This window comes from Schistocerca piceifrons, chromosome 7 (assembly GCF_021461385.2).
Source record: "Schistocerca piceifrons isolate TAMUIC-IGC-003096 chromosome 7, iqSchPice1.1, whole genome shotgun sequence".
Classification (NCBI taxonomy): domain Eukaryota; kingdom Metazoa; phylum Arthropoda; class Insecta; order Orthoptera; family Acrididae; genus Schistocerca; species Schistocerca piceifrons.
The window spans coordinates 450,366,695-450,393,252 of NC_060144.1; the positions used below are offsets into that span (position 1 = coordinate 450,366,695).

Here is a 26,558-nt window from a genome sequence, read left to right on the forward strand (position 1 = left end):
TGTCAAGTCACCCAGGCCTTGACACCAACCATGTCAGATTTTGATGAAACTTGGTACAATTACTTCTTTTATCCTGAAAGCACTTGTAAAATTTTTTTGCTCTATCTCTTATAGTTTTTTTTTATAAATTTTTAAAGTTTTTAGATTTGTCGTTGTTTCAGCAATCGGAAATTGTAACTTAAACGTGTCCTCACAACTAAAAAAATTTGTATATTAAAGAATACTCAAGATATCAGTATGAAATTTTGGAATAAGTTTGTGTATTATATCTAAATGTTAAAAAAAATTGCCAGAAAGATATATTAAAACTTTCCAAATGAATAAAAATTTACAAGTTTTTTTTTAGCTAACGGATGTTTAGTTTTACAAAAACTGCAGTATCTAGAGTCTCAGACCTGATAGAAAGCTCAAATTTGTTTTAATATACTCTTAATTGTATAGGCTATCAGATAAAAGAAAAATTATGTTGGCTTTTTAACCTGTTTAATAGATATCTAATTTTTAAAATAATATTAATTATATTTTAAAAATAAAAAGTACCAAGTGACTTAGACACCGAAAATAAGTTTTTGTCTTCTTCGAGTAACAATGTACGCTTGGATTTTGTTTTGTTACTCCTGTGTTTTGAAGTAAAAAATTATTACAGTGTTAAATAGTGCTTGGATAGTATTTTATTAAGTTTATTCGAACTTTCAGTAAGTACTGTTACTTAGTTTACAGAGATTCTTTTCCAATATCCTATAAAAGTAACCAGAACAGTAATCAGACCAAAATCAGTATGTCAGATATTCAAACCTGTAGCGTAGGGTTATTTAAAAAATCTGACTGTTTCCAAACAACCTACACACCTTCAAAACAGTTACAGCCGGTATCTGAATTGAGCGAGGAAGAAAAAGATTTGATCCACATACGATCTGGAATTAATCTGTGTGAATTTAAGAATATATGTTCATACCACAGCTACAACTTTTTAAATGTTTTTGAAAAGTATCAAACAACATGTGTAGACCCACTAAAAAAACACAAAAAGCCCATCAAAAAATCATTGAGAAGTGTAGGCTTGGATCTTTCTAAACAATTACTGACAAAAAATATTAGCATAAAACCTGGACAAAAGTTTTGCTCAACATGCCGTAACTTTTGTGAAGAAAAATAAAGAGTTGAAGTCAATGAAAGTGAAACAGATGATGAAGTCATGGTTGAATTAGAATCACAGGAATCCAGAAATGAATCCCTCGTACAAACAAACATTGCTCTTGATAATTTAGGTTTAATACCGATAGAGCTTCATGGCTTGTCAGAACAAAGTAAAGGGTCTTATTTTAAAAGGAAGGTTAGCAGTATTGAAAAGACTGCAAAAAAGGCGGTTTCAAAAGCATTAAAATATGATGCACCAAGTTCTGATGATGACGAAGAAGATACAAGTGTGGTTGAGAAAGCAAAGGATTTTGATGTAATGATTTCTCTTATGAAAGAGAAGATTTCATCTGTTGGGAGGTCTAGAAAAATCCAGATTCTGACCTTGGCTCCAGATTCTTGGAGTCAAAATAAAGTGATGAAAGAATTTAATGTAAGAGAGTACGTGGTGCGACAAGCTAGAAAGCTAAAATCCGAAAAAGGTATTTTGGAAACTCTTGGTCCAAAAAAAGGTAAAACTCTTTCTGAAAATACAGTAAGACTTGTAACAGATTTTTATTAAAAGGATGAAAGTTCCAGAGTGCTACCTGGAACAAAAGACAAAGTAAGTGTTCAAAAAAATGTGTACATGCAAAAAAGACTCATTTTGTGTAACTTGAGAGAACTCTATTATTCTTTCTAATGGGAGAATCCCGAGGTAGAAGTAGGATTTTCAAAATTTTGTTTCTTGAGGCCTAAATGGTGTATCCTTGCTGGTGCTGCAGGCACACACACTGTACGTGTATGCAGTATCCACCAGAATGTTAAACTATTACTGGATGCTGTGAAAATTGAAGAATCTTATAAAGACCTAATTAAGATGCTTGTGTGCAACACGGAAAACCAAAACTGCATGCTACGTCATTGCGACAGCTGTACTGCAAATACTGCACTAACTGAGTACTTATCTGAAAAACTAAGTGAAGATTATGATTTAGAAGAAGAAATTGTAATCAGTCAGTGGGTTAACACAGACAGTGCAGAAATGATCAAACAGTCGTATCAGTGTTGAAGACTACAATTCTTTATTGGTTAGGTCATTGGAAAAGCTCACCCCGCACTCGTTTGTAGCAAAATCCCAATCAGCAGCCTTTAAAAGATTGAAAGAAGACCCATCACCCAAAACAGCAATTATTGTGATGGGTTTCAGTGAAAATTATTCCTTCGTTATACAAAATGAGATCCAAAGTTACCACTGGAATAGAGGTGGTTGTACTCTACACCCATTTGGAGTTTTTCTAAGAAATGAGGAAAACAATGTTTTTGTTTCCAACCAATGTTTTAATAGTGATGACCAAGAACGTGATACTGGTTTTGTTAACTTTGTACAAAGAGAAATTACAAAGTGGCTGTCATCACATCATACTGACATTGACTCAGTTCACTACTTTACAGATGGTTGTGTTGGGCAGTACAAAAATAGAAACAGTTTTAAAAATTTGACTGAACACTTGAGAGACTTTAATTTGAAGGCCCAACACTCTTTTTTTGCAACAAGTCATGGGAAGTCAATTTGTGATGGCCTAGGAGGAACTATTAAAAGAATTTTAAGGAAAGCTAGTCTACAGCTTTCAGACAAAGAACAAATAATGACAGTAATCGATGTGTGTTCATTTTCACTTTATTGACAAAAAAGAAGCTGATTTGCTACGGTTAAAACTAGAAAACCGTTTTTCAGCAACCCGAACCATTCCTGGAACAACAAGTTTTCATAACTTCAAACCACTTCCAACAAACAACCTTGAAATTAGGACTATAGATAGTGTAAAACCCTCCTTACTCTTTTCTTTCCATTCATCTTCTGATTGGGTTCGTGTTGAACCATCCATAAATAGCTATGTGGCTGTAAATTATGATGGTAACTGGTACTTTGGACTGGTAAAAACAATATTCAATGATGAAGAAGATGCAGAAATTCTATTTCTACATCCTTCAGGATCAGCTGCATCATTTTATTGGCCTGAAAGAGAAGATTCTTGCATAGTGCCTTTGGAGCACATAGTCTGTGTAGTAGACGCACCTCAATCAAGTGGCACTGGAAGAATGTATTACTTCAATAAAGACTGTATCAAAAGAACTGAAAGCTCTTGGATGAAGTGGAAAAACAAGTTGAATCAGCATTAATGTTTATTAAAAAGACAAAATTACTAAAAAAATTCAATGTTTCAAGCAATCAGTTGGGTTATACATATGTGTCGTAAGTACACTATCTTTGTACATAATTCTAATGTAATCTACTATAATTAATAAACATGTTAAAAAGCCATCATTATTTTTGTTTTATCAAGTAGCCTATATGTTTAAAAGTAAATTAAAACAAATTTGAGCATTCTATCAGGTCTGAGACTCTAGATATTGCAATTCTTATAAAACAAAACATCCGTCAAAAAAAAGAAAAGAAAAAAATACATATATATATTTTTTTCATAGAAAATATTAATATATTTTAATAGTATCTTTTTATCTTCAAATATGTATAATAAATAAACTTGCTGCAAAAATTCATGATGTTATCTAGAAGAGTTTTTAAGACAAGCAATTTTAAAGTTTTGAATACAAATTAAATTTACCATTTCGAAAGGTTCGGAAAACACAAAACATAAAAACTTAAAAAATTTATTAAAAAAAACTATAAGAGATACAGCAAAAAAATTTTGCAGGTGTTGTCAGGATGGTATTAGAACCATTTGAGCCAAATTTCATGAAAATCTAAGGAGGTGGGTGTAAAATTTATTTTTTATTGGGTGATTTGATGTGGAATGACCCACTGGTCGATAGTTTTCAAGCTGCTCAAGGAGTCAGTACATAAAAGAAAAGACTCCCCAGGCATGAACGGAGATACTGAAATACACGAGAAATGGCCACCAGCTCTGCAGTGAATACACTGCAGCCATCGGGTAATGAATGCTGTTAAATATGGCCGCCATGAACGAAAGCAAAGCCTATGCGAACATCAGCCATCGAGCCATTGCTGTAAACCACTTCTGAGCCCTGGAACACATCAAGAATTGAGAGGAAGTGACAGTGGAGAGCCACAGGGTTGATGGAGTCCTTAGGGCCATGTGTCAGGTCCAGACGAAGCTGCGGCCGAGGTGTACACCATGGAGGCGTACGTGAACGGATCACAAGTAAAGGTGGTAAAGGGAAGGAGAGAAGGGACCGCATGCAAACTGCAATCGTTAGCCCCGACACAGGCCACCAATGCAGGAGATGGACTGCCACGGGCGGGAAAAGGAGATGGTAATTCGGATGCTCAGGAGAACTACGAATGTGTGCTATGTAACTGGCAAGCAGTTGTGCACGTCTGATCCGCAATGGAGGAACCCCAGCCTCCACCAGTAGGCTGGTCACCGGACTCGTCCTAAAAGCTCCTGTCGCTAGTCAAACCTCGCAGTGGTGCACAGGGTCGAGTAACTGCAATACTGAGGGCGCTGCCAAACCATAAACCTCACTCCCATCGTTAATTCAGGATTTGACAAGGGCGCTGTAGAGCCGCAGCAGTGTAGAGCGATCTACACCCCAATTGGTATTGCTCAGACAATGGAGGGCATTGAGGCCCTGCCAGCACTTCTGCTTAATCTGACGAAGATGAGGAAGCCAAGTCAATAGAGCGTCGAAAACTAGTCCTAAGAATCGATATGTCTCCACTACAGTGAGTGGATCGTCATGAAGGTAAAGTTCTGGGTCCGGATGAATGGTACGACGCCGACAGAAGTGCAAGACACACGACTTTGCAGATGAAAACTGGAGGCCGTGGGCTAGACTAGCAGGGTCATTAAATCTTTTGGTAAAATCAGATTTCTCTCATAGATTTCAAGGTCAATGCTGCAGCTGTTTTATCATTTGAGTGTATGAGGGGTAGCAAAAAGATCAAAATAAGGTTCTTCATCAGCTTAGCCAAGGTGACATATTGTAAGTATACTGAGTACAGGAGGAAGAACACCACAATCACATCACAATGTGTCCATTTGTCAGAAGATAAGAATCATGACTGAACTTGGTCTGTTCACTCTATGATTATGTTAGATTAGATTAGATTTTTGTTCCATAGACCCGAAAATAAGATGGTTCTCGAGGACACGGAACATGTCAGAAAGTATATCATAACATTTGCGTATAATCCTCATTTCCTTGACCATTTGTTAGGAGATTGTCAAGATATGTTAATCCATTAGGCCATAGCCTAATCCCAGTGTCACTGAATCTGTGCCTGACCACGTACTAAAGAAAAGCAAGAAGAAATTTGGAAAGAGACGTAAGGTTAAGGGTGAAGAAAAACTCTGAAGTTTGCCAAACATATTTTTATTCTGTCAGGGATAACAAAGGACCTGAAAGAGCACTTTAATGTTAAGGATAGCATTTAGAAAAGTGATTATAAAGATGAACAACAACAAAATTAAAACAATGGTAATGGTATGTAGTCTAATTGGCTATTCCTCAGGGAACGAGATTACAAAATGAGCCACTATAGGTAATAGATGAGTTGCACTATATGGGCAGCAAAATAGCTGACAATGGCCACATCAGAGAGACTATAAAATACAGACCGTCAATAACAAGAAAAGTATTTCTGAAAAAGAGAAATTTTTTAACTGAGAATGCCATACAATAAATAAATAAATAAATAAACAGTGAATCTGAACAGATTATCGGCTCTTCATGTATAAGTGAGGATCTAGATATTTCAGCACCATATTCTGGCTATAAAATGATACACGTCCCGAATTCCAAGGCAATTAACCTATCATTAAATGGTACAGTGACAACAGGAAATGCAGTCTGTGGAATAAAAACTACTCCAGTCTGGGGAACAAAGACTACTCCAATTTCTATTTTTTTTTAAAAATCATAAAAGCCACATTTATTATCACATACAGGAACAAAGCTTATTATTTCTTCAAAAATTTATCTATTGTAGAAAAAAATTAGGCAGCAGAAATAATCCCAACTGGTAGCATTATCAGAAACTTAATGCTGAAAGAAAGGCACTTTTCAAGCAGATAGTCAGGTGCACTGTTGGGCAAGAAGTAGTGGCCAATTTGCTGACTGCACCGAGAATGCAGGGAACCCCATTTGAGCATTCAGTATCAATGTGTAGCAGTAAGTCAGGAAGTGAGTATCAGTCTGTTACAGCCCTGTGATGTATTCACTTGTGACGGTAGTTGCAACCCTGAGTACTAGCCTCAGATGTTTATATGCAAAGGAGCTTTTAACTTATTATGAGGGACTATGGTCATACTTGATTCGCATTGTATAAAGTTGTGTTTTCATGTGAACATCAGACAATTACATGTCTCATTCATTCCAGTTCAGCGAGTTCTTGAGTGCTGCCCATATTCAAAATCTGTGTGGCAAGTGAAGAATTCAACTTTCCACTTTTGGGTGAGCTAAACTGTCTTTGACTAGCCTGGCTGTCCTGCTGACATTTAATAGAGACAGAATCTGTAATTAATAAAATTATGAATAGGGTTTTGATTCTGAACTGTGTCTGTTGTCATGGAAAGAAGAAGAAAAAGATGATGATGGAAAGGAGAAATAACTGTTTCAGGGTTTGTGGAAGATGGTTAAGTGAGATAAAACCCAGGCAACTAAAAAGTGTATCTGGAAACTGAGGTATTCTCCAAAAAGGGTCATCACAGACAGTACAACTAAAATGGAATGGTAAAATTAAGACCGTACACACTAGAAGGTCAAGAAACTTTAACTGTTAGATAAATAAAATACATACACAAAAAATTTTTAAAAAAATGTACAACAGTGTGGAGGCAGAAATTAGCTGGAGATCACTCATGGCATACACACCTCAGTGAGATGCGCTCCATCCTACATCCCCGACACCAAATGTGGAGATATATTAAATTGTATTATGAAATCCAATTTCCCCTCAGGAGGCATGTCTCTGTTAGCTTTTATCAGACTGTCAACAAGCATCTGGGGTAAAGACAGACTGATTATTTACCTCAGATCAGCCACCAGGTCACAGACTGCAGGAATATGGGTTATCGTGAGATGACTACCACTGCTGCATTGAGACGAGTTCCCTGAACACAAAAGGAGCTATTGAGTATGCCTGGTGTGGCCAATATGCAGTCAGCACAATATGTCAGTATCTTTCCGAGATGCCTGGAGAGAAGTATGCCATGCCTTGGTAGTCCTCTAGATTGCTCTCAACTTGTTGAGGGTCACAGTAGCCTGTCATTCCAGATCTCAGGTTTTCAAAAGTTGATGTCGCAGTTGCAGTCTTATGTCTATGCCAGGTAGCCCATGTTCAAGTTTGTCTCTTGTGGTTACTTTTTCAGCTAATTTTGTTTTCAGGGAGCTCATTTCACAGAACACTCATGTGGCTCGGTGTTCAGACGAATGTTACTGTAATTCCAGAGCTGTGTAGATCAACTAATAGGTCTCAAAAGCCAGCGACCAAAGAGTTTCTGGGGTAGCACTGAGATATGCCTTGTAAGCATCTCATGGAGCCACTATAAACAAGGGTGTTCTCTGCAGCAATAATTTTGACGTACTTCCGAACACATGATATGATGACCAACTCTGTAGTGCATACAACTGGCTGGTTCAACTGGCTCTGAGCACCATGGGACTTAACTGCTGAGGTCATCAGTCTAGTGCATACACTGCACACACTCGGCTGAGAATATTTATCATGCCCCCTCGCATGTCCAAAAGCACAATCAACCCTGCCATTGACTTTTGATCCGTAGGTGTAGATACATATTGAGTTTGGGTGGTTGTGAAGAACTGAGCAGAACGGGCATGTGAGAATGGTAGGATTAGCATTTTCTTAGGGCAACAAAACAGGTCCATCAAAACCATAAGACTGGGTACACACCATAGGAGGGAGGGAGGGGGAGGAGGGAGGGAGGTGCACTGCGTACACAGACAAGAGAGGGAAGTCTGAGGTCTGTGCACAGGGCTTCCAATTGTATATCAGCTGGTCTACCCATTTTAGGGTGATTCATAAACAATCTGAACTATAGGTTGGGAAAAGGTGAACTAACACTAACTGCTGGGCATCTGAAAGATTGTGACAACAGAATTTTTCAAGATTTGCTAGTGTCTGGCCCTCAGTGGTGGGATACCAGCTTCCACTAGGAGGCTGTCTACAGGGCTTGTATGGAAAGCTCCAGTTGCCAAATGGACACCACTATGATGGACAGTGTCTAACAAGCTCATTACTGATAGGTGCTGCTGAACCGTAACCAACACACCCATAGCATAGATGCGATAAAATCAAAACTTTGTACAATCACAGAAGAACTGTGCAGCCTGCGCACCAGGAGGCACTGCTGAGAAATGTAAGGTATTAAGTTTTCTCCTGAAATTTACCTAGAGGTGGTGTAATCAAGTTAACTTATTATCAAACAAAAAGCCTAAAAACTTGAAATGTTAAACGAGTTCAAGTAACTGGTTAAGGAGCTAAAGTTCTGGGTATGGATGCATAGTCCTGAGTCTACAAAAGTGCATGACTTAAGGTTTTGTGAGAGAACACTGAAATCTATGATTCAGGGTGCAGTTATGTATTCTCTGTGTAGCCCCCTGAAGTTAGATCTCTGTGGTGCACACATGATGCAGAGATGTAATAGAGACAAAGGTCCTGCACATACAGTGACAGCGATACTGTGGGTCCCACTGCAGCCACGACACCACTGACTGCAATGGTAAAGAGGGTCATACTTGGAATCAATTCCTGAGCTACCCCAAATTCCTGTTAAGTATTCACTGTTGAGGGTAGACACTTTTCAGACCTGGTACAGTAAGAGGGATTTGACATCTTGGATACAAAAGCCCCACTGATGAAGAGTAGTCAGGATGTGATGGTGCCAGGTGGTACTGTACACTTTCTGCAGCCAAAAACCACAGTGATCAAGTATTGGTGATGTGTGGAATCTGCATACTGCAAATTCCAGATGAAGCACTTGGTCTGTAGTGGACCAGAATGCCCAAAAGCCACTTTGAAATTGCAATATATGTCAGGCCCAACATAGTCTGTAGTTGAACACAACTTTGAATAATTTATACATCCTGTTCATTAGGGAGTGGGATCAATAGTTAGCAAAATTTGAGGGCTTTTTCCAGGTTTCAGAGCAGGAACAATAATAAACTTACCCTTAAAAAAATACAATTTAAAAACCCGTGAATGTGTTTTATGCTGTCACAGCTAAGGTGTTTAAGTATTTGGTTATGGATTTTATCATGTCCAGGGGGTCTCTCTCGACACACCGCTAAAGCACTGCAGAATTCCCGTTCACTAAATGGAACACTGTATGGCTCAAAGCCTTGTGCATGAAAGGATAGGGAGTTTCTCTCTGCCAAACATTTCTTGATCAGGAAATTAGAATGGTAGTTACTGCAAGCGGGCACCTCAGTGAAGTGTGTCACAAAATATTCGGCACTGACAGCAGCATCAAACACAGATGTTGCCACAGAGAGAGATGCCAGGAACTACCATGAAGAGTGTGTGGTTGCAGAAGCGGCAGGGTTAGTCCACGTCTGAGACAAAGGGGTTGGGCTCTCACACATGATAGATACTGTTCCCAACACTTCCATTTTCACTTTTTTATTAAAAAACTGTCCCTGCACTTCAAGTCTGTTGAATGCTATTAAATGTCCCACAGAAGGATTACATTTGTGCCCTTGAAGTGCCCTTCAGTACTCCCCAACAGCTTGCAGCTATTTTCTCAGGATGCCACGGCACACATTTCTGGTAGGAGAGGTCTGAAGAACTCTTGACTGACCTCAAAAGTAGCTTACCAGGTGAAAGTTTGCCAATTGGCTTTCTGAAGTGACCACTATGGTACACGTTCAGTTGGTCGATGGCTTGAGAAAGAGACACTGATATGAATCTGCTTACTGATGCAGAGATCTCCATGGGCATACCAGTGGACCAAGTGTAAGACGCTCGACTGCAGACTGTAAAACCTACAGCTGAGGATGTTCCACGGGTTATACTGAAAAGTGTCACTCCACCAGCATTAAGTAGTCAGACTTCCAGCTTTGAAATTAACTGTACCATTACTTCTTCCCTGGTAGATGTGGTTTCAATGTCTCACAGGGGATTGTAGACATTGAATTCCCCTGGCCGTTGATGGAAGAGTGGAGGCAGTTGTTCCACTAGCTCCACCGGCTAGTGATATGGCATAGACATATCCGGAGGTAGATTGATATTAGATACTGCTAGCCTAACTAGGAAGTAGACACGAACAGCCATAGCTTCTAAAGCAATGGTTAGTAGCACCTGCTCAATGAAAGTGTCATAACGAATGAGTGTCCAGACACCTCCACACACACACACACACACACACACACACACACACACACTTGGTGTTAATGCTATTTTGACAGTACGATTCACAGTTATTTATAGTAGAAAGTTGACTTTCTGAGAATCTTTTCTCCTGAAGTGCTACACCAACTGCAGAGTAAGTAGCCATTAACTGACTGAGTTTGGCCAGGTGGCGATAGTAGCTATTACAGGTCCACTGAGGGAACATTAGAATACTATCTGAGAATGCAAAGATAGGGAAACGAGAGAATTAAATACTTTGCAGCAGAGTCATTTTCGATCTGTTTCTTCATTCGCTTTCATAGCCTCGGCCTCTGTGAGGATGGTGGCCAGATCGAGCGATGCACCAGAATTCATTTTAACTTTTGATTATCGTCCTTGTCTCTGTGAAGTTTTGGTTTCTGTGAGGATTTTCCTGTCTCAACTTTTGCAACAAGGATGGACCACTTTTCTTCTATGACCTGCAGCCTGTGGCTCTGTCAGCCATTGAGTGGTGCAGGACTGCTGCTCTGTTTCTTTTCATGGGAAGGAGTGAGGGTGCACCTTGGCAGGTGTCCTTTTCCCTGATGATGTCTAAGGAGGACGAGGCAGCTCCAGCTGCACCGATGGGTTGGTTACCACTGGTACTGCCGGTTCAGGGGACAAGGTAGCTGATGTCACCTCCCTCAACCGAAGAACAGGATCTGACATGGGACTATGACCAGGAATTACTGTTTTGAGACTCTGTGATCACACTAGGTATGGATTTTGACACAATTGGTTCAAAGTGTTCAAACTTTTTCTTAACACCCTGATAAGACAGGCAGTTGTACCTCCCAGTATCAAGTAAGAGTTTTATTGTGGCTTTTAAGAACTGGAAATGTGGGCAAGTGGAATGCAGACCAATGGTAACTTGTCAGTTTTTATGTTTTCAGTCATTCCTTATTTGCTTCTATATTCTTGGATATGTGATCCATCTGTGCAAGTAAATGAAAAGCTGTTTGTGTTGTACTATATGCATTTCTCTTCTTTTCATTTGTGATGCATCTTCAGTGGAGGGCATTACATGTTTGTTTTATATAATAATTAGATTATGTGATGTCTAGAGATATATTACGGTATTACAGTTTTTTGTTATTCTCTCATTAGGTAAGGAACAGCTATTTTGGTGCGAGTCTCAAGAGAATAAAATTACGTTTGGTTTTATTTACAATTTTGTGATTTTATTAATCCACACTGGTCATGTTAGAGTTGTGCTTAGCTGCCCCTCTTACACTAGGATGCCAGATTTTTGGCATTTGCTAAATATGTTTCAAATTAACATTTTGCTTTAGCTGATTTGGTAATTTATTACTTTCCTGTTCATTGGAAGGGCTCTATGCAAGTATAGCTTTCCTGCAATGTTAGGAGTTTTATGTTTTAATTGTTCATTCTAATATCTGTATGTACTCTCTCTCTCTCTCTCTCTCTCTCTCTCTCTCTCTCTCTCTCTCTCTCCCCCCCCCCTCTAGATGAATGAAAAACACACAGTGACAGTTTACAACAGTATATACAGTAAACACACACAACCAATACACAGTGAACGTGAAGTGTTCAATTGAAATGTATTTGAAAAATGCCAAAAATCAGACATCCTGATGCACGAAGGCCAACTAAGTAAAACTCCAGGACAACACGTAGGCCTAAGGATTAACAAGGTCACAAAATCATAAGAAGGACAAAATCTTAATTTAAACTTTCAAAACTTGTATCACAAAATTCGTTCCTTGCATAACAAAAAAAAAAAAAAAAAAAAAAAAAAAAAAAAAAAAAAAAAAAAAAAAAACTGCAATAACATATCTGTAATCATTATATAACACAATTATTATAAAGACACAGCAAACATGTAATATGAGCAACTGAAGATGTTACACAAATAAAAAGAAGATAAATGCACATGGCACAAAACAATCAGTATTCAATTTAGTTGCATAGATAGACCATATCTCCAATACCAATGTTCACTTGTTTACAAATAGTTTCATTTTACCCACTCAGTAATTTACAGGACCTTGTTGCATAGTGTTATACTGTAGGACAAAATCTAAAACACACAATCCAACAACCATTGCTGCCACAGAAATACAGCAAGTTCACTTAAGTTGCTGCTTGATTCTGTTTTAGTTTTATTTATTTTGAAGAAGTATGCTACAGGATTTAACTTCTGTTAATTTCCTTTTTATTTGTATTTTGTGTTCAGGATGGGCATTAGCTGGTGGGTGAGTGGCTTTTGGCGAGCAACTTGTGGTTTATGGAGGTTAGGACCCATTTTTTCGGTGCTTGTTTGTTAGTGAATGGTTGCATTTTGGCTCAACTTAAGTATTGGTCTGGTTCAAAGAAAAGTTGGTAATGCTAACTGGAGACTAGTTCATATATAGTCACAAACCGAAGAAAGTAAAGCTTATTTTGGTATATGCCCAAAGTAGCACGGAAGAAAAGACTAAGATAGGTTGGAATGTTATAGTTTCGAAGTGTGTTTGTGAAACCAGCAAATGTGAATTGGGGGGGAGGGGAACTAGTGGTGGTGACACAGACGTGTAGGACAGCCCAAGATACAGGATGGGTCTGAAACTGAGATTGGCTGTTCACTTGCAGCAATAATTTTTAAAATGACAGCTTCAAAAAGTTGGTTGAGTATTTTCAGAAAGTTTAAATATTTGAGACTGGAGTTAGAAGATGCCTACTCTAAAGACTGCATAACACACACAAAACTTCTATGAATGAAAACTGTTTCCCAAATGAAGTAATGTGAGCCCACAAAGATACTTGCTAACAGAATGTCAGCAGCGTATTATGCCCAAAAGAGTACTGTCATCTATGTGTAACTGCCAGTGTCTTTTTGTAACATAGTGTTCATATGTACACTCAGTTCTTTAAGTATGGAATTCTTTTCTGCAAAAAATATATACAAAATATGAACGTAGTTTACAAATTACTGAACAGAGCCATAAGAACAGTAACTAAAAATGGTAATTGAGCTAATTGTAAAGATCTGTTCAAAACACTTGGGAGCTTAGGTACACTGTGTGGGTATATTTCTCAATATTAGAAACTTAATCACCTATGCACATTAAAAATGACTTTCATCATTATTGCACAAACAGCTCTGACCATGACCACATAACAGATCTTGATTTAAGAATAAATGTAAAGCTCATTACAGCATTTTCCAGCAAATAATAAAACCATAGCTACAACAAACTGCACACCAGGAAAATTAAAGAGATTACTAAAACAAACTTATTTAAAAAGGCAGTTAAAAACTCTCTCTTGAGCAATACATTCCATACAATGAAGATTAGATAAGAAAAACTAGGAGTTTGGTGAAAATGTAACACAAATAATAAAAATAATGATGGTAATGATAATAAAATATCCATCATAACACTTTCACAACTTTCCCTTCTCTGAAGAACCTTATACCCTAACCTCTGCAATGTCTAATAGTAACAGCATATCTCACTCATTATAGCAGGATGCTGACTGATTCTCAGATGAGATGCTGTAATGCATAATACAGAAACCAAATGTCACTATTGACCTGATGTCAGCTGATAGTGTGTGTAGTGTTACATTATGAGGGTTGCTCCTGCCACAGCCAACTACCTGTTCCATCCTTGTAAAACTAGACCTGTAAGCATCTAACTGCCTGTGTCTATTTTTTGTAGTTAGTAAATTGCAATGCCATGACATGTCCAGTATCCTTGTAAAAGCAATCTCTGTGAGTGTGTGTAGGGGTGGGGGGAGGGAAGGGAGAGGATACTAATTGTGTCATTTGTACATTTTACCAGTAAATCCAGATCACAGCAATTACACAAACAAGTACGGTGGCACTCAATAACAGGGAGTATAATTGTGAGTAATGTGTTACACATAACTTTGCAGAATATTTTCGTTCGTGTTTTATTCAAGCAGGAACACTAGATTGTAACCTTTTGTTGTTGATGCCAGGCATTTCCTAAAGTGCTTGCAAACTGCCTCCCTAACTTTCAAGAACTGTTACGTGATGTTCTGTAATACAAAACAATCACTGTACTCCTTCCACAATGAATTTTACTTTTCCTATCTTAGTTCTCTATAAAACTAGTACTATATATTACCCGCCCGAAGTAGGACATTACAGGAACCACAACACTAATATTGACTTGCGCCACACCAAAGTAGTAAACTGAAGCCGTTTACTGAATACTTTATGTAATTTGACGGTGTAACTATAGACAGCTAGCATTAAAACGGGCGTAAACAGTTTGTATAGTGGTGATTTCAAGACATACTGTTACAGTTCACCAAAACTATGTTTTGTGGAGTTCGAATTTCGTGATTTGCGAATGTGTGCTAGTAAAATAATGGCATATATAAAGTAATACCTTTTGCAGGCGATACATTTACAGAAAAAATGTTCGGCACGCTCCTGTCGCACACATTTCCAGTCGGCCATAACAATATACAGCATTTGGATAATTTCTTCTCTTTGCAGATTAATAAAAGACTTCAAACTGTCTGTCTAATATTAAACATCTTGTCCGTTGAAAATGGAAACAATGCAGTAACTTCATTGCTATAAAAAACTGCACCATTTCTACGACACTGATAAGGCGAAACAGGTACAATAACACCGTGTATTACGCAAGTTAGCAACTAATCTCACAAAGCTGATGAACAATCATAACTACACTACGCCCTGTCAGCGAAAACAACTGTTCCTATGTTTTCATTTACTATCGCAACAATGAGGACAGCAAACCTCATCTCATCAAAGATTACATTGAAGATACCATCTCAACTGTCAAATTAGAAGAACTAATTTTTCTTGGCCCTTTAAATGACATTTAGATGCAAATATAGCATCAAAGATATGCTTCGACATTCATTCTCGCTGTATTTTGGTATTTGATATACAATTGAAGGGACGTCTTTTGTTTGTATTCTGGGGTTTGCTCGGTATAAATCCCCTTAAATACTGCTATGGAAATTGTATTGCGAAATACTCTACAGTCAGGTTGATATTAGTTCCCAGCTCATGATTTTTAATGTCTATTCGGCTAATTTGTTGAACTAATGGAGGTGGTAACTAATAACTATATACTCAAGTCAAACTAGGTTCTGTTGTGTTCTATGATCAAAGGTCGTGTTGTTTGATACATCTTTGCTCAACAACATGGCGTCGAAAGAGGTACGTGTTTATGTTTTGTTTTTGTGGAAAGGATGTGTGACATTTTCAGTAGAGACAGTATTTTTAATTGGTTGAATTAATTTGAAAAGGTTATCTTGATAACATACAGATCAGTTTAGTTATTATAAGACGACCGGTTTGATTTATTATAGAGAGCAGAAGATCATCGAAGAAAGTGGGACCGCGATGAATATGAACGTTTGGCAGCAGAAAGAATACAGGAAGAATTGGAAGCACAAGAAAAAGCGAAGCAAAAACAGCCACCTGTTAAACGAGACTTATTGCGGCAACGTGACTACCGAGTTGATTTAGAATCCAAATTAGGAAAGAGTGTAGTCATAACAAAAAACACTCCGTCGTCGCAAACAGGAGGGTATGCCGTCAGACATCTTACAAGCCCCGTTGCTGATATGTCACGCATCATTACTTAGTTGATGTGTAATTTCACATGTGTTGACAGTATATTGACCTGTAATTCTTTGCAGGTACTACTGTAATGTGTGTGATTGTGTTGTGAAAGATTCCATTAACTTCCTAGACCACATAAATGGAAAGAAACGTAAGTGACTCTCTACTAATTGTATTTAGCTTTGTGTAAATTGCTATCATGTTCATTTTTTCTGTTCTGCTTTTTTTAATAACAGTAATCAATATTACTTATCTTGCAACCAGACTATAAGGAAGTGATAGTGGAGTAATGACTGAGCAGAAATAAGTGTCATAGTTTTTCGTTATTGATGGATTCACACCAATCGGTAAAGAATAGATCTCAATTAGTATACATTGATCTATGCAAAATCATATTGACCAGCTGCAATGTAGTCGGGAGCCCTCACGTGTTTGCTATGGATTCAGTCATGCATACAATATAAAAACTGCCAAAACACAGTTGCATATGTGGAGTTCGTGCCAATTAACAATCTTTGTGTAAATAGTTAATTCATTTATAATATAATCTGTATGTTGATGTCAGTGCATCCTTTTCTTCTGGATTTTTTTAGATATGCTCAGGAAGCCATACAACTACTTTCATATTTAATCACGTGCATCCACATGTATTGATCAGTTTCAAGACATGTCATTTCAGGAGAACCAAATTTAATAGGTGACACAACAGACACTAGGCCCATGTCCAAGAGAATTTGTGGTTATCCACTCACTCCCAGAAGTGTGTGAAAATTCTCTAATGAATAAAAACTCTATACTTCTGGAAGAACCACTACTGCCTTGTGAATGCCTAAGGATGTGATGATTTATTTCATGTACTTATTCATCATTTAGCACAACAGTACAGGACCGCTTATCTAACAGAACTTTGTTACTAACAGTATTAAAAGCATTAGAGAGATCGAAATTAACTTGGACTACAACACTGCTGTTTTTTATACATGTAATCCTTTATTGCTTTTCTGTACTTCAAATTGTTCAAAAGCCATGTTGATTACTATTCACTAACTTCTTGTTACTTAAGTGTACAGTTAATTTGTAAACCTGTAACCTTATTTGGCTCACACATTAACACGCTTTGACACAGTTGATCATACAGTCCTAGTAAAGAAACTAGAGAATACTGGTGTTTGTGGACATGCAGCAAACTGGATAACATCATATCTAACAGGAGGCAATATGTAGCCATTAATAACTTATACAGATCAAAAGTTAGAAGCATTAAGTATGATGTACCTCAAGGATCTGTAATGGGACCTGTTCTCTCCAATTTATTTGTGAATAATATACAAATATGTGAAAATGAAATCAAAATACTTAATGCATATGATATGACCGTGCTAAATGTTTCCAACAATTTGGAAGCACTTGAGCAAAATACATTCATATCAGTCAGTAGTACAGCACAATGGCTCTCTGAAAATAAGTTAATTATTAATGTGAAAAAAAAAACTATGCACATGGTCTTCAAAAATGAACAAAAAAAGAACATATGGATGTTTTCTTAGATTGAAAAGGACTGGAAGAAATAGCTTCGGTTAAGGTTTTGGGCATTCCAATAGACACGAGCTAAATTGGAAACTGCAGATAAATACTGTTTCCACTAAGCTAAGCTCGGTGAATGAAGCAACTGGCTCAGTGTACTCACCGAGACCTCTTGTGCACTGTCTGTCATGGTTTTTTTGAACCATACATGCGATATGGAATCAAAGTGTGGGGTAACTCAACTATCACAAGAATGAAGAGAATATTCACATTACAGAAGCAAGCCATTCGAATTATATTGAAAAAGAAGCAAAAAGAATCATGTAAAAGTTGTTTCAAAGAACTAAACATTCTAACATTTCCATCATTGTATATATTTAAGACCATTGAGAGTGCATTACGTGATCAGACAAAACTTGATACTAATGAGACTGTTCATACACACAAACAAGGAACAGAGAACAACTGCGGTGCATTCCACATAGACTTAAGATTTTTGAAACAGGGCCCATATATTCTGGCATCAAGTTAATACAAGCGATGCCAAGGGAATTACAAGACCTCAAAACTGAGAAAACATTCCCCACAACTCTAAAAAAGTTTCTGATACAAGAGAATTTTATAGTGTAGCAAACAGTGATCAAAAGTTCATCCTGTGAGTGATAAATCTCACACATCATAAAAAGAACTAGCAACAGAAATCAGTGTTAAAGAAATTAACTATAATTAGAAACCACTGATGTATAATATAAGCTAATTATATCTCACAAAATGCTTTTTTTTTATCAAAAATGAGAGCGACAGGAAGTGCAAAGAGGCTAAGCAGGGATGGCTAGAGGACAAATGTAGGGATGTAGAGGCTTATCTCACTAGGGGTAAGATAGATACTGCCCACAGGAAAATTAAAGAGACCTTTGCAGAAAAGAGAACCACTTGTATGAATATCAAGGGCTCAGATGGAAACCCAGTTCTAAGCAAAGGAGGGAAAGCAGAAAGGTGGAAGGAGTATATAGAGGGTTTATACAAGGGCGATGTACTTGAGGACAATATTATGGAAATGGAAGAGGATGTAGATGAAGATGAAATGGGAGATACGAAACTGCGTGAAGAGTTTGACAGCGCACTGAAAGACCCGAGTCAAAACAAGGCCCCGGGAGTAGACAACATTCCATTAGAACTACTGACAGCCTTGGGAGAGCCAGTCCTGACAAGATGAGTGAGCAAGATTTATGAGAAAGGCGAAATACACTCAGACTTCAAGAAAAATATAATAATTCCAATCCCAAAGAAAGCAGGTGTTGAAAATTACCGAACTATCAGTTCAATAAGTCACAGCTGCAAAATACTAAACCGAATTATTTACAGACGAATGGAAAAACTGGTAGAAGCTGACCTCGGGGACGATCAGTTTGGATTCCGTAGAAATGTTGGAATACGTGAGGCAATACTGACCTTACGACTTATCTTGTTGTGGTTGTTGTCTTTGTCTTCAGTCCTGAAACTGGTTTGATGCAGCTCTCCATGCTAATCTATCGTGTGCAAGCTCCTTCATCTCCCAGTACCTACTGCAACCTACATCCTTCTGAATCTGCTTAGTGTATTCATCTCTTGGTCTCCCTCTACGATTTTTACCCTCCACGCTGCCCTCCAATGCTAAATTTGTGATCCCTTGATGCCTCAGGACATGTCCTACCAGCCGATCCCTTCTTCTAGTCAAGTTGTGCCACAAACTCCTCTTCTCCCCAATTCTATTCAATACCTCCTCATTAGTTATGTGATCTACCCATCTAATCTTCAACATTCTTCTGTAGCACCACATATTGAAAGCTTCTATTCTCTTCTTGTCCAAACTATTCATTGTCCATGTTTCACTTCCATACATGGCTACACTCCAGACAAATAGTTTTAGAAACGACTTCCTGATACTGAAATCTATACTCGATGTTAACAAATTTCTCTTCTTCAGAAACACTTTCCTTGCTATTGCCTGTCTACATTCTATATCCTCTCTACTTTGGCCATCATTAGGTATTTTGCTCCCCAAATAACGAAACACCTTTACTACTTTATGTGTCTCATTTCCTAATCCTCAGCATCGCCCAACTTAATTTGACTACATTCCATTATCCTCGTTTTGCTTTTGTTGATATTCATCTTATATCCTCCTTTCAAGACACTGTCCATTCCATTCAACTGCTCTTCCAAGTCCTTTGCTGTCTCTGACAGAATCACAATGTCATCGGCGAACCTCAAAGTTTTTATTTCTTCTCCATGGATTTTAATACCTACTCCGAACTTTTCTTTTGTTTCCTTTACTGCTTGCTCAATATACAGATTGAATAACATCGGGGATAGGCTACAACCCTGTCTCACTTCCTTCCCAACCACTGCTTCCCTTTCATGCCCCTCGACTTATAACTGCCATCTGGTTTCTGTACAAATTGTAAATAGCCTTTCGCTCCCTGTATCTTACCCCTGCCACCTTTAGAATTTGAAAGAGAGTATTCCAGTCAACATTATCAAAGGCTTTCCCTACGTCTACAAATGCTAGAAACGTAGGTTTGCCTTTCCTTAATCTTTCTTCTAAGGTAAGTCGTGAGGTCAGTATTGCCTCACGTGTTCCAGTGTTTCTACGGAATCCAAACTGATCTTCCCCGAGGTTGGCTTCTACTAGTTTTTCCATTCGTCTGTAAAGAATTCGTGTTAGTATTTTGCAGCTGTGACTTATTAAGCTGATAGTTCGGTAATTTTCACATCTATCAACACCTGCTTTCTTTGGGATTGGAATTATTATATTCTTCTTGAAGTCTGAGGGTATTTCGCCTGTCTCATACATCTTGCTCACCAGATGGAAGAGTTTTGTCAGGACTGGCTCTCCCCAGGCCGTCAGTAGTTCTAATGGAATGTTGTCTACTCCCGGGGCCTTGTTTCAATTCAGGTCTTTCAGTGCTCTGTCAAACTCTTCACGCAGTTTCGTATCTCCCATTTCATCTTCATCTACATCCTCTTCCATTTCCATAATATTGTACTCAAGTACATCGCCCTTGTATAGACCCTCTATATACTCCTTCCACCTTTCTGCTTTCCCCTCTTTGCTTAGAACTGGGTTTCCATCTGAGCTCTTGATATTCATACAAGTGGTTCTCTTTTCTCCAAAGGTCTCTTTAATTTTCCTGTAGGCAGTATCTATCTTACCCCTAGTGAGATAAGCCTCCACATCCTTACATTTGTCTTCTAGCCATGCCTGCTTAGCCATTTTGCACTTCCTGTCAATCTTGTTTTTGAGACGTTTGTATTCCTTTTTGCCTGCTTAATTTACTGCATTTTTATATTTTCTCCTTTCATCAATTATTTTCAATATTTCTTCTGTTACCCAAGGGTTTCTACTAGCCCTCGTCTTTTTACCTACTTGATCCTCTGCTGCCTTCACTACTTCATCCCTCAAAGCTACCCATTCTTCTTCTACTGTATTTCTCTCCCCCATTCCTGTCAATTGTTCCCTTATGCTCTTCCTGAAACTCTGTACAATCTCTGGTTTACTCAGTTTATCCAGGTCCCATCTCCTTAAATTCCCACCTTTTTGCAATTTCTTCAGTTTTAGTCTACAGTTCATAACCAATAGATTGTGGTCAGAGTCCACATCTGCCCCTGGAAATGTCCTACAATTTAAAACCTGGTTCCTAAATCTCTGTCTTACCATTATATAATCTATCTGATACCTTTTAGTATCTCCAGGATTCTTCCATGTATACAGCACGACTTATCTTAGAAGAAAGATTAAGGAAAGGCAAACCTACATTTCTAGCATTTGTAGACTTAGAGAAAGCTTTTGACAATTTGACTGGAATACTCTCTTTCAAATTCTAAAGGTGGCAGGGGTAAAATAGAGGGAGCGAAAGGCTATTTACAATTTGTACAGAAACCAGATGGCAGTTATAAGAGTCGAGGGACATGAAAGGGAAGCAATGGTTGGGAAGGGAGTGAGACAGGATTGTAGCTTCTCCCCAATGCTATTCAATCTGTATATTGAGCAAGCAGTAAAGGAAACAAAAGAAAAATTCGGAGTAGGTATTAAAATCCATGGAGGAGAAATAAAAACTTTGAGGTTCACCGATGACATTGTAATTCTGTCAGAGACAGCAAAGTACTTGGAAGAGCATTTGAATGGAATGGACAGTGTCTTGAAAGGAGGATATAAGATGAACATCAACAAAAGCAAAACGAGGATAATGGAATGTAGTCAAATTAAGTTGGGCGATGCTGAGGATTAGGAAATGAGACACTTAAAGTAGAAAAGGTGTTTCGCTATTTGGGGAGCAAAATAACTAATGATGGTCAAAGTAGAGAGGATATCAAATGTAGACTGGCAATTGCAAGGAAAGCGTTTCTGAAGAAGAAAAATTTGTTAACATCTAGTATAGATTTAAGTGTCAGGAAGTCGTTTCTGAAAGTATTTGTATGGAGTGTAGCAATGTATGGAAGTGAAACATGGACGATAAATAGTTTGGACAAGAAGAGAATAGAGGCTTTTGAAATGTGGTGCTACAGAAGAATGCTGAAGATTGGATGGATAGATCACATAACTAATGAGGAGGTATTGAATAGTATTGGGGAGAAGAGGAGCTTGTGGCACAACTTGGCTAGAAGAAGGGATCGGTTTTTAGGACATGTTCTGCGACATCGAGGGATCACCAATTTAGTATTGGAGGGCAGCGTGGAGGGTAAAAATCGTAGAGGGAGACCAAGGGATGAATACACTAAGCAGATTCAGAAGGATGTAGGCTGCAGTAGGTACTGGGAGATGAAGAAGGTTGCACAGGATAGAGTAGAATGGAGAGCTGCATCAAACCAGTCTCAGGACTGAAGACCACAACAACAACTGACCTGCAAGCAGTTGCAGGCGAAGTTAATGTTGTCAAATGATAACTATATGCTGTTTGTATTTACCACCACAAGAAGCCGTATATCCTGAGGCTCTTGCAGATCTTACAAGCAAACCCTTGCTGGGAGACTTAAATGCCCATAATGTATTGTGAGGCAGAAACACTACTTGCCCCAGTGGTCGAGTTTTAGAGAGCCTCATGATGTTTCAGATATGGTGCATCCTCGGAAGGACAATCCCACTCATTTCAATGCTGCCGGTAGGTCATCCTCAGCCTCAGATCTCACAGATTCTTTTTGATGGGAAGTTACTGGTGATTACTGGTGACCCTCATTCCAGTGAGCACTTCCCACCCTGGATTCATCTACCAGATGGAGCAATTCTTGAAAGGAAGCCACTAAGATGGATGATCAACAGAGCTAATTGGATGCTATTCAGCCAACTGGATGTTTTTGAACACCGAGGCATTTTCTAGAAATGGGGAAGGATCCATCACAAAGTCCAAATGTCATCTTTGAAGGTAGCCTGTATTGTGGTGCACTGATGCATGCTGCCAGCAAGTTGGGCCAGGTGTGCAGCTTTGCGACGATTTAAGTGCTGAGCAACGAAAGTATGGGAAGCCATTTCCAGGATTTGTAAAAAGTGCTGTCAGTTACCTATAGCAGTGGTGCTGAAGCTGTGGTGTCTCCAGACAATGCCCGGAATATTGCACAGACAGTGTCAGATCATTTTGCAGTGGCTACTTCCACTGCCAGCCTAGGTTCAGCAGTCTACTGCTATTGCACGATCATGAAAGGGATTAGTTGAACTTCAGATGAAACAGATCTGAGTCGTACAACTGCCCTCATCCATTTAGGATCTGGATTTGGCACTGTCTGAGGCTCACGATATGTGCCCAGTCAATTCCCAATCCAATACGGCATGCTGTGAAACTTGCAACGAATGTGAACGGTAATCCTCCTAAAATGTTTTAATTCGATAAGGCAGGCAAGATAATTTCCCAGCTCATTGAAGGAGACAAATTTGATACCTGTCCTTAGACCAGGCAGGGACCGAATGTGTCCCAGTAGTCACCAGAGCATTGCTTAATAAGCTTTGTAGGAAATACCTCGGAGCGAATGACAATTGTCGTCAGAGGCCAGTTGACTCCTTTGTCGTTCTCATTGTACGTTCAGGAGTTTCGATCCACTATTGACAACCTGACCCTGCTAGAGGTGGCTATCCAGCAGTGTTTCCTATGTAAACAGCATAGTCTAGGGATACTGTTTGACATCAGTAAGGCATCCAACACTAATTGGAGTCACAGTATCCTAGAACAACTCCTCCACCAGTGGGTCTTTTGTAGTTACCTCCCCATTGTCATTCAGTCTCTCTTATCAGAACAGTCTTTTAGGTACTGAGTTGGTGATGATGTGTCAGATAGTTTGGAGTGGGAGAATTATGTTCTCCAGGGAAGTATATCAAGTGCCACCATCTTTGCTATAGCTGTCAACAGTATAACATTTGCAGTAAGCAGTCCTGTACAGTGTTCCTTATTTGTGGTTGATTTTGCAGTTTTTTGTTCCTCCTCTGCCGCTGTAACAGCGGCTCGTCAGTTAGAACTTACACCAAAGGGGCTGGATGAGTGAGCCCTCAAGACAGGTTTTACATCTGCAGATAAGAGTGTGTGTGTGTGAATTCTTTCTCGTTAATTTACCTCACTTGCCGGTACACCTTTCAACATTTTAAAGAGTCTATGAGGTTTATGGTCCTCATTTTTTATTCAGAACTTCTGCAGGATCTGAAGGCAAGGACCCAGAAAGAACTTAATATCTTAAAGTGCTTTTGCCACTGGTCTTGGGGGCAGCGGAATGCATCTACCCGTGTTTATTAGGGCTTTTGTTAGGTCATGGCTTCATGGCAGGTGCACAATGTGTGGATCAGCATGACTTTCTTACCTGGATCATTGACGCTATTCATCATAAGGTGATCAGGCTGGCCATGAGAGCCATACTCAGTCTCTGAACTTAGGCATGTGCCACGTACCATCCAGCCGCAACTCCTCAAGGTTCATCAAGCATATAAAATCCTCGTGACTCCCATGTTACCACTGTTGCTTCTCCTGCTAAAAGGACCTTTTCCCAAATCTTCCGTGAGCAACAAGGTCACTTGGGATCCATGTGAAGTAATGTTGAACTCACTTGGTGTGGGGTGAGTACAAATGTAAATCCATGTTTAGAATTGAATGCTTGGATTTAGAAAGAGAAGCTGCAATCTTGTGTGTGTTTTAATACAATATTTTATGAACTTTTAAATGAGCACCACAACTGTACAGGGTGATTTTTTCCACCATGTACAAACTCTAGGGATTGATTGATGAGAGGATACAGAACAAAAAAGGTCTAATTAACTTACATCTGGAAATGTGTGGTTTCCGTGCAAGAAATCTGTTATTCAATCATACATTGTTACAGAGACTGTGTTCTAATACATGCTGTACCTTGCAGCCTCAGTTACAGTATGTGCTGAAAATGGTTTCCATGTGCCTCAGCACTTGCATGTACACACCGTAGCATGTTGTGTCTCACACGCTCACATCGGCCAGGTTGCATTCAAAAAGTGTCAAAGGCAACATGAATACACTGCTCCAGTGTGTCCGCATCTCGAATGGGCTCTGCATACAGAATACTTTTGAGATGGCCCTATAACCGGAAACCGCACAGGTTAAGATCCGGTGAACGAGCAGGCCATGCAACTGGACCCTCTCGTCCGACCCGTTGACCAGTGAAGACACAATTGAGATGTGTCCGGTCTTAACAGTGAAGCGGGCTGGAGCACTGTCATGTGGCACCTCGTAACCCTTCAAATCATCAGTGGCACTTCTTCCATCAGGGGAGGCAAAGTTACGGCAAAAAACACCAATAGTTCCAGCCTGTTAGGTGACATTTTCGGAAGACTGGTCCCAAAATATGGTCGCCAATTATCTCGGCCCACACATTCTGGCTGCACCAATGATTTGCTGTCACCATATCATGGGGGTTCTGCATACTATCCCACAGATGAGCAATATGAAAGTAGAAGATACCACTCAGCAATGTGGAAAGTCTGTCACTAGTAAGTCCTGCACATGCTGTAAGTGTTATGGAGTATGTTCCACACAATCGTTTGGCATACCCTGTACTGGCGGGCCAACTGCCTGGTACTGACACAGTGGTTGGCATCCACAGTGCTGATCACATTTTCCTCCAAGTCTCATGTCCGAACATTTCAGGTACATACATCATAAATTCTTGCTTCCTGAAACGACTCTGTCTCAAACAAACGGTAGAACACTGTTGCAATCATTAAATTCTTGCTTGTAGTCATTGTCCATTGTTATTTGCCTTTCTGTAAGTAAATATCATGTCAGCAAGCTCTTGATTTGAATTCAAAATCATTGTGTACAACACTGTATCACATCCACTTCAAGGTGAGTCAGCAAGAAAAGTGAATCAGACACAACATTCCCAATGACTATTGTAGGAGAGAGCACTAGGGCATGAGATACGAGAAACAGTACCACCCTCTTGAACAGGGGCGGCCAGGAATCCTGCACATGTGCGGTGCACCTGCACGTGTGCAGTTAACAGTCGTTCTGCGTGCACACAGGGGCAAGCTGGCCACCCCCTTCTCTCCCCTCCCCACTATACCGTCTCTCCGCTCCTTCTTCTTTAATGTGTTTTGTTTCCTAGCTTGCTTTATTGAATGAAGGAATAAGATTCGTAGGAGTGCTTGAAAGATAACATGGTTTGAAAGAGTACCTATTACCTACGATACGTTTTATTATCACAGATGGAGTTTACAATACGTTTAATGTCTGGAACAAAATTTCTACATACAGACAAAAGCAAACGTCAATTTTCACCACTGATGTTTGCTTTTAAGTGAGACTTATCAACTTTTATAACACAAAAAAATGTCTCACAAACGTGCGTCGAGCCAAACACTGATATTATCTTTGCGGCTTCACGATGAAGAGGAGGAAACTCTTGCTGTGGAAAGTCGTGATAAAAGTTTACTACACGTCTTGCCAAAAGGAACTTGTCTTCCAGACGAGAATTACA

The 26,558-nt window shown here is 39.0% G+C and overlaps 2 protein-coding genes across 3 annotated transcripts in view; one reads left to right on the forward strand and one right to left on the reverse strand.

Moving 5' to 3' along the window:
* LOC124804654 (FHIP family protein AGAP011705) overlaps positions 1-15,310 on the reverse strand; it is a 228,100-nt gene extending 212,790 nt beyond the window's left edge. For both annotated transcript variants that reach the window (XM_047264879.1, XM_047264878.1), the window contains exon 1: positions 14,857-15,310. The gene's annotated coding sequence lies outside the window, so the exon portion shown is untranslated. The remainder of the gene's footprint in view (positions 1-14,856) is intronic.
* A 193-nt stretch (positions 15,311-15,503) lies between these two features.
* Positions 15,504-26,558, forward strand: part of LOC124804655 (zinc finger matrin-type protein 2) — a 34,506-nt gene continuing 23,451 nt past the window's right edge. Inside the window, exons 1-3 of the mRNA XM_047264880.1 lie at positions 15,504-15,662; positions 15,815-16,035; positions 16,148-16,221. Coding sequence (XP_047120836.1) covers positions 15,648-15,662; positions 15,815-16,035; positions 16,148-16,221 — 310 coding nt within the window. The 5' untranslated portion in view covers positions 15,504-15,647. The remainder of the gene's footprint in view (positions 15,663-15,814; positions 16,036-16,147; positions 16,222-26,558) is intronic.